General features: G+C 54.0%; 1 protein-coding gene across 1 annotated transcript in view; it reads left to right on the top strand.

The window, feature by feature from the left end:
- The first annotated feature begins 7,962 nt into the window (after positions 1–7,962).
- Positions 7,963–8,886, top strand: part of CSF1R (colony stimulating factor 1 receptor) — a 20,160-nt gene continuing 19,236 nt past the window's right edge. Inside the window, exon 1 of the mRNA XM_009892583.1 lies at positions 7,963–8,011. Within this exon, the coding sequence (XP_009890885.1) occupies positions 7,963–8,011 (49 nt within the window). The remainder of the gene's footprint in view (positions 8,012–8,886) is intronic.

Below are 8,886 nucleotides of genomic sequence, written 5' to 3'. Positions count from 1 at the left end.
TGAAAAGAGAAGTTTCGCCTTGCACAGAGCTCTGTTCGCTGCATGCCCCCCACTCCCATTAACCCCTTCATTGCCCTATTCGTGCACATCTCTCTGTGCACCCCACAAAAACCGCACAGGCAGGTTTACAAATTCAGAAGTTCAATCGGCATCTCGCTGGGCTTCTGCCACCTCAGAGCCACTGAGAATTATTTTTTCTTTGAACATGAAACTTCTGCCAGAAGTCCCCAGCAAAACAGCTTCTGGTTTAAGTTGTCTATCGTTGCATTGCTGCCGTTTGTGCAGCTAAAAGAGGAGTAGATGTTTTGTGGGCTGATGTCCTTGGTAAAATGTGAACATAAGAAACAGCACTTTTATTGGCAGCTGGTGGAGTATATTTTCAGCCCATGTGGTCAGATTCCCCACCATCCGTAGGAAACACACTGTGAATGACAACTGTTTTTCCATGCTCTGTTCCTCTTGCCTGTAATGAAGGACCCATGTTCTGTGGCCACAGTTCATAAAATGATCCTAACCACGGAGAAGCAGCAACTTATGAGATCCTTGGGGTCAGACCACTTTATTTTTCTAACATGTAAGGTGCTTGGTAGGATCCATGTCACTGCAACTTGAGCCCATAGGATGGCACATCAGGTCATCCTAATAGCCCCTGTCTGCACCAGCCCCATTTTTAATTTGTCCTTCTCTATCAAAGGCGACCAGAAGTACCCAGGACTCCAGGTGAGGTCAAATCTAGACCTCACACAGGGCATTAATAGTTCTGGTCTGCACTGGATTTGGCTTGCCTGGTGTAGCTTTGGAAAATGTTGGCCTTTTCCCAGCCACAGCATACTGGTTGTTTGGAGTCATCCTCTGACCAATCTAAGCACCTACGTCTTTCTACTCTTCCAGCGTTTCTAACCAAGATACTCCCTGCTGTCCCAGACATTGGGTCATCAGCACATTTTGTTAACAAACTGTTATTTTTGGGCTGGACTGACTAATAAAATTATTAAATACTTCTAGCATCAAGAGCTAGAGAGCTTCTTTTACTACCTCCGTTCAGCCCAAAGATTTCCCCATCAACTAACCCCTTCTCATCCTCCTTTTGGCCATTTGCTTATTTATTTCACAAATCCTGTACTAAAGTCCATCTTGTACAGGTTAATTACTAACTAAATTACTAATTTCCCACTATCAAATAGTTTCCACAGTCCTGAAAGAGGAGATCTGTTTCTTCTCCCTGTTGGGGGAACCGGGTATCCCGTTCTATTAGCGGGGCATTAGCTACACTTGGATGCCTATTGCATTTTGTCCCATTTGCAGATTTATTGCAATTATTCTTTGCATCAAAACCGGTTCTGGCAGCTGACGGGGTGCTAACCCCACCTCCCTTTTCCTCCCTAAAGTAGGTACGCCAGACTTTTTGTAAGATGGTACCGTTCTCCACTCCAGAGAGATATGACCAAATATTTGCCTTTGGCCCCATGGTTGCAAGGGGCAAGTCTTGCACTTTGCGGTACTTTCCTGTCCTTACTCAACTATTCCCATCACCACGCAGCGAGGGCGCGCACACCCGCTGCAGCGAGCAGAAGTTCTCAGCCAGGGGCAGGCTGGCAGCTGGGCAAAGCCAACACGTTTCGCTAAGCATCCCTGCAACTCCCCTTGAAGAGAGGGCTTGGCAGGGCTGAGGCTTACAGCATCCCCCCAGAGAAGCTCTCTCCGCTCGGGGATGGAGCTCCAGCCCCCTGCATCCTCTCTCTCTGCTGCTGACATCCCAGTCCCCACGTGCCCCGGCGGGTGAGGGCCAGGAGAAACGGTCGGTTGTTCTGGGCCTGTCAGTTTCGTAGCCATAATTTCACCGGTGAGACTCTGAAGGGAACCAGTCCCTCCAGGTTTTTGGTTTCGATGATCAGTATTTTTGTTTGGGTGTGGGTTTGTGTTTAGAGGTGGACCCAAACTGAGTCCCCCCAAAAGGGACACATGCCACAGCTTGGGCCCATCTCTAGTGCAATATCTTTTATTTGTAGATTATATTTTACTCTACTGCTGTTACATTGTTATCAGCACCAATATATGCATAATCCTATTGCCAGTCACTATTTCATACATACTGAAGTGTATCCCAGAAACTAATGCGACACTCCGGTGTCTCTTTCCACATTTAAGATGCTTCTCAGACTGATGTGTGCGCAGGTTTTAATCCTTTTGTCCTTCTCGGTTTGAGCGTGTTGTTATTTTTTTAAGTGAGAGTGTCACGTTTAGTGTTTGTTTGTGTCGTGTTAAGAAATCTAGAGCACAGCGGACTTTACTTGTAACTCCATTGTCTCTGGGGACAATGGCAGGGGGACCGCGGCAGAACCCTACGGGGACGGGAGGCAGAAGTGCAGTGCAGATGTGCAGCCAGGAGGAAGTCAGCCAGATGTGAGAAACAGCTCTTCCCCTTCTTCCCAGTCTGGGCTCTGGGCTGGGGAAGAGACAGCACCACAAACACAGGGTACCCGGGTGGTAGGTTAGGTTTTGGCTGTGGGGAAGCTGGGCCTGTGTAAAGCTGGGCAGATCTGGAGAAGGGGATTTCACAGATGGTCTTCTTTTGGGGGGCTTTTTCTAAAATGGGATGTCAGTTAACGCGCTAAGGAGGCAAACCCAGTGCTCCAATGCACAGGCGCGAGGAAGGGCTCTGATGGGGCTCAGTGCTTAGCTCAGATCCCAGGATCGGGGTGGCCACAGTGCAAATCACGGGGTCTTCCGCATGGACAGGAGACCAGTGGGCTGCCAAGCCAGCCCCAGGGAGCTCGGACGCAGTCTGGCTGTGCTCCCACTCGGAGAACGTGAAGGTTGCACTTTGGTGGCCCTCAGTAGCCTTCTGGCAGCCTTTGCCCCGGGTGGTTGCACAGGCAGAGAGCAGCCAGGGCAGCTGCAGGTCCTCACTGGGCGTCGGGCATCTCCTGGGCCATGCATAGGTCCTTCCCGTAGCAGACCCCAGCCCTGCCTGCATGCTGAGCAGCAAGGGCTGACTGTAACGGTGGGGACACCATGCCGTCTGCAGGACTTGCCCAGGGCAGGCCAGGTATTGTTAAAAAAAACAGATTTCGTGGGCCAGCACATGGGTAACTGGGCTCCCAGCATAATTCCCACGTTTCACCCAAGGGGCTGAAGTCTCTGTGACGTGCCAAGATGGATCCGGTTGGCTCTGTCAAAGACAGGGGAACTGCTCCAGTGTACCTCTAGCGGCTCTTTGGAGAGATGACTCTTGCAGGGGTGGGAGGAAGCAGGGAAGCCAACTCATGCTGGGAGGCTTTCAGCATCCCATCGTTCCTGTCCTTTCCTCCTTCGTGGATCGCAGCAGAACTGCAGAGCTTGCCCAAAGTGTGCCCTCTGCCTCTCCCCCTCCTGCTGGCTTGCTGGCACCACGCTGTTACTCTGCAGCACCTCTGAACAGAAGCAGCACCTGCCTCCGTGCTGTCTGTCAGAAACCATCCTGAGGGCAACGGAAAAAACAGAGTTCAGACTAAGGTACCAAAGAGTTAACATTTTCCTAGGTTTACAGATGTATTTGTAGGATTTGTACTATGTCACATCTATAGCCATGAGATATTATTTTTATGCTGTAAACTTTTACAAATACATTTTTAAAGAAAGAGTTTAAAAATAAAGGTGTTTTTCTTTTTGCAAAGTTCCACCTCTTCCTCTGTTCTCCTGGTTTTGCTTGCTCCCACTCAGATGGGGCTGGGAATACGGCTTAACCATGTCGTGGGTGAAGGCTAAGCGCGTTAATACGCTGTGCATGACCCCAACGCTTAACGAAGGCCAAGCTGGGAGCCAGGCAGAGGGAAGCACAGCAAGGCAACAGCTGAGCCCAGAAACATGGTAAGGAAAAAGGGCTGCGAACAGGGCAGGATCTGCCCCGTTCCTCTGGTAACTGGCCAGCTTGTGGGTCGTGTTGCAGTGGGAGGAGGTGGGTAGAGGGAAGGACGCTGGGAACAGTTGCCATGTGTATCCCCAGTGCCTGAGGTTAGGGCCACCAGCCCCCAAGAAGGGCTTGACGTGCTCCTTGGAGCATCTCGGGTCTGTGCTCAGATCAGGGCAGGGATGCAGGAGCTGCCAGACTGAAGAGTGCTGGGCTGAAGGAGATGGGAGACACCACAGCGCCATTGATTTTTCCACATAGTTTAATATCTCAGGGCAGTGGGAGAGACAGGAGGTAGCAATGGGCCAGGGCACCATCAGGAACCACACTGAAGTGCGCAGGGCTCCCCATGTCCGGCTCTCCTCCAAGCTGGGTTCTCCTCCCTTCCCTCTGGGATGCAGAATTCACTTGATACCCTTTGAAGATGCAACCCCAAAATACTGGCTTCCCACACCACCACTCGTGGGTCCATATGTCACCCCGCCTTCCTCCTGCTCCCATCCCTGTCCCCCAGTCACCTCTCCAGAAGTGCCGGGGTCCCCTAGCCCCACGAGAGAAAGCCATCTCCCGAGTCCAGCCCAAAGTTTTCTCCTCTCTGTGGCTCCAATGAAACTGCTTCTCCTGAAAATGACCCCAGGCTGCTGAGCGGAGCTGTTTGCCGCCAGCTCTGAGCCACACGCTTGGAAAGGCCGGGGTTGCTGCGAAGAGGGGATTTTGAACTGAGGTTCAAACATACCGATGTGGACCCTGTTTTCAGGCTGCACGGTGCAGCCCCGGTGCAAGTGTCTGCTGGCAGCGGTTGTGCCTCCCTCAGCTCCTGGAATTCCGTTCTGTACACAAAGGCTCAAGGCACTGGCTGCAGGAGGAGACAGGTCTGAGTCCCAGCAACGCTCCTCTCTCCAGCATGGCCTGTCCTGGGTTCCTGTCCTTGCTCAGTTTGCCAGGGAGGAGGTTTGCAGGCTCCCTGACCAACTCAGGCTGATTCTCCCCAGATATGCTCTGAGTCACCTGGCACGGCACAGCCACGACAGGCAGACAGGGCATTTTTCTCCAGGAGCTGAATCAGCAGGGGAAAAAAAAACAAAAAACCACCTCATCTCCAGAGAGGCTGCAGCAAAGGCTTGGGGGGAAGCAGGGAGGAGGAATTGGTAGACCTCAGCCCTGAACCCAGCTGGCTCCCACTGCCCCATCCCTGCCTGGCAGGCCTTTTGCGTGTTGGGATGCACCGAGGAGGAATCACGGGGCTGGGAATGGGTAGGCAGACATGGGGAGCGCCAGCAGGGCATTTTCCCCACCCCAAAAAATGTCTCCTCTCCAGCGATGAGACAGGCACCTTGTGGAAGAGCTCAGGGAAGCAGAGAAACTCAGACTGCAGAGACAAACCCTGGCCTGCTGCAACCAGGGGTTTTAGCTGTTTGGGTACCAAAAGCTGACTCGGGACACGGGTGTTTCACATGCATCCCCAGACTGCTGCCGGGCAGTTCAGGCAGGCATGACACCATGGCCAGCTGTACTCAGCGCGGGGGTCCTGTAGGGCTGGAATGGTCCCAGTCTGGAAAACAAGACTGAGCTTCCAGTGCTTCCAACCAGGGCTTACAGTAGCTTCCACTGCCCCCTCCACAGCCAGCCTGCGGCCAGCCAGGCACTGAGCAAGTCTCGTGCCATCTCCCAGCACACCTTCCTGGCCATCAGGGCCTCCACAGACATCCCTGGGCGTCAAGTGACACAAAGTAAGGCTGCAGCTCCTCCGAGAGCATCCCTGCCCCTTGCTCAGAGCTTCTTGGGCACGTGAGCCTCAGCAGCGCTCCTGCGGCTGAGCTGCTGCTGGCAATCGCAGGTCTGGGGTGCAGCCTGCATGCAGGAAGAGATGGCCACCAGTGGGGGAGGAACCCCAGCAGACAGCTCGTCCCACCGAGTATCCCCAGGTGTGCCCAGCCCAGCTTGGGGACCCGTGTGTACAGGCTCTGACTTCTCACCTGTGGACCACTGCCATCAGAGGCACTTTGCAAGGGGCCTCCTCAAAGAGAAGAAGGGAGGCTGAGAGATTGTTTCCCTTCTCTGTATTAAAACTGTCTGGTTTAATACTTGTTCACGCTGGTGAGTCAGTTCTCTCTGAGCTGGCATTTGTTCCTGGAAAAAAAACACGACCAAACTTAAAAAGAAGAAGGAGGGAAACAAACATCCTTTAAAAAGCCCCTTTGGCTCGAAAGGAGGAAAGAATAATCAGGCAGACATCTCCTGCGGCCCAGCCGCTCGACAGCCCCCCAGCTCTGGGCAGGAGCTCCCCAGCGCACCACGCTGCTCTACTTCATGTTCTTCTTCCCCTGCCAGGAAAAACTGCTGAGAGGAAATCTTCTCTGGCCCAAACCTGCCTTTCCTTCTCTCTGTGCTCCCTCATGCTCTCCAGCCATCCTTCTGGCCAAAACCAAGAGGTCTCTCCACACTCCCATGACTCTTAGTCATCTCCAGCAGAGTCAGCCATGCTCTCATCTCTTGGCCCCGAGACCTTGTCTTGCTGGTACCTCTCTAATTACCCCCTTTGGAGAAGCCCGTTCCCCTCTGGTTTGCGGAGGCATGAGGGGCACTCCTCTGCCTGGCATCTTTGCGTTGCAGGTGCAGATTCAACAACCACCTCTGCGCAGACATTGTGGAAAAGCCCATCTCTTTCTGCCCACGTTTCACAGCCGGTGTCCCTGTCACCTCCCTGCTGACGGGGCTGCAGCTGGGTGCAGCTAAGGCAAAGCCCTCCAGCTAGCCCCAGGCAGGACCTTCCTCCCCTGTGCTTCCCAGCACTGTCAGGTGGTGGCCATAACTTCCCACCCCAGGGCTGCTGTGAACTGTCATGAACTTCTGCTGCAGCGTGAGGTTATCCAGAGGTAGAGCAGAGAGCAAGGGGCACCCTGTGTCTTGACCTGCTAACATCTTGCTGACTTGAGCATCCCTGGGAGAGCTGTCTTGCTTCAAACCTGCCCTCACCCCCTGTTTTAGAAGAGGCACAGTCCATGGGAGGGTTGACCAAGGGCCTAATTACTGCTCCCAGGTGCTTGCCAGGTTGTCCGTTAGAAAACAGCTTCAAAAAGCCTCCCCACCAGCAAGGCAGGAGGAGTAGGTGGAATGGGCTCCTGGGGGTGGTGGGTCCTTGCTTTAGCCCTGTGGGTGCCTGCTGGTGACAGGGTTGCTGTGAACAACAGGCTTGGAGATATGGGGTGAGGAAGAGAACTGGAGTCCTTGTGTGTCCCCCAGCCCAGCTGGGGAGAGGGAAGGGTCTGCAGGCTGGATCCCAGCATGGGGAGGGCAGTGAAGGTGAGCCTACAGCTGGTTGGACTCAATTCTGCCTCTGCATGGTGCTGGAGCAGGGCTTGAAGGTGATCCTGTGAGGCCACAGGACTCATGTCTGCACAGGAATCATGGTCCTGGTTAAAAAAAAATAATAATTTGTCATCTTCACAGGCCTTTTCCCACCTGAGAGCTGCCCTGGGCTGAACCACCTTTGTGGGTCTGTTGTGAAGGAATCAGCCATGTTCCTGTGTGGGTCCTCAGGACCTGAAGCCAGCAAGAGCAACCAGCCCAGAGGTAAAACATGTCCCACTGAGGTAAAGTGGAGTCCCCTGCCATCCAGGCAGGTCCCAGCCTGGCTCTTTGTGTCCCCAAGCAAGTGTGCAGCAGTCCCTGGGGGTTTGGGCAGCAGTAGCTGTGGCAGATTGGGATTGTCCTGAGCACTGGCATGGTGCAGTGGCCCCTTCCAGCCCTGGGGAGCGGTCTGGGGCTGAACCCCTCTCTGGGGTTGGAGGGTGGGCCTCCGTTGGGGTGTGTGCATGGCCCCACCTCTGCAAAGGGGGTTTGTCACTAGTGACGTCTCAAAGCATCACTTTCTTTTTTTTTTTTTTTCCCCCCTCCTGTTTCAAAAACAAACAAAAAAAGGGAATTTCTTAACTTGTGGTCAACTCAGAAAGGAGAAGCTCCTGCCGAGGGAGTGCTGGGGACGGTGCCCACGAGGAGAGGTGCCCGCTGCTTGGGAGGATCTTTCAGCCACATCCACGTTCCACACTGGGGGCACCGCGGTCCCTGGGGACATGGGTCCTGCTCTCCTCCTGCTGCTCACCGCAGCTGGCATCTGGCACGGTAGGTCCACTGGCCCCCCTGCAAAGCTCTCTGGTGTCTCCATGTCACTCCAGGGCAGGTTTGGGACATGGCGAGGGTTTCCTGGGTGTCTGGTGTGAGTGGTCCATCCCTCCTTGGGTGAGGAAGGGTGACAGCTTTGGTGGGGCTGGGGATGAGGCAGTGCTAAAGTTGGACTAATGGGCACTTGGCTCCTGGTGGTGAAGGGTGAAGCTGGGCTCCCAGTCGTGTCTACCAAAAGCCTGCTGTGGGCTGGGACGGTCCCTGCTTCTGGAGGGTACTTCATAAGGCAGCCACAGCTGCTGTGGGAAGGTTCAAGGAACCTCAGCATGGGCAGGGAGCATGCAAGAGAACATGTCTGCTCGCTGGCTCCATTGGAACAGGCTGCCCAGGGAAGTGGTTGGGTCGCCATCCCTGGAGGTATTTAAAAGACGTCTAGATGTAGGGCCGAGGGACATGATTTAGTGGTAGCTTGGCAGTGTTAGGTTAACAGTTGGACTTGATGATCTTAAAGGTCTCTTCCAACAAAACCGATTCTATTCTATGGCACAGCAGGGAAGAGACACCAGCTTGGCTTTTAGTGCAGACTTGGCTGTAGCGGCTTCCCGAAGACCATCCAGAACTGGCTGTTGTTATAGAGGGAGGACAGTGGTGGAAAGAGGGTGTGTTGCTAGTCTGTGTTGGCTCTAGAGCCAGCTGTGCTGAGGGCTCACTCCTGGCTGCCTGCAGCACTGCCAGGGTAAGGCCAAGGGGTATGGAAAGGTGCACGTAGCATAGGAAGAGCCTCAGCAGTGGGGAGATAGGAAAGGGAAGCTTCCCGCTGTTTGGGTCTGGGTGGGGGTTAGGAGGAAAGAGAGGTTCAGCACAACGTGCGTCCT

The sequence above is a fragment of the Charadrius vociferus genome, unplaced genomic scaffold (assembly GCF_000708025.1).
Source record: "Charadrius vociferus isolate BGI_N301 unplaced genomic scaffold, ASM70802v2 scaffold529, whole genome shotgun sequence".
In the NCBI taxonomy this organism is placed as follows: Eukaryota; Metazoa; Chordata; class Aves; order Charadriiformes; family Charadriidae; genus Charadrius; species Charadrius vociferus.
Note: the sequence above shows the minus strand (reverse complement) of the source record. Positions and strands in the feature narration are given on the sequence as shown.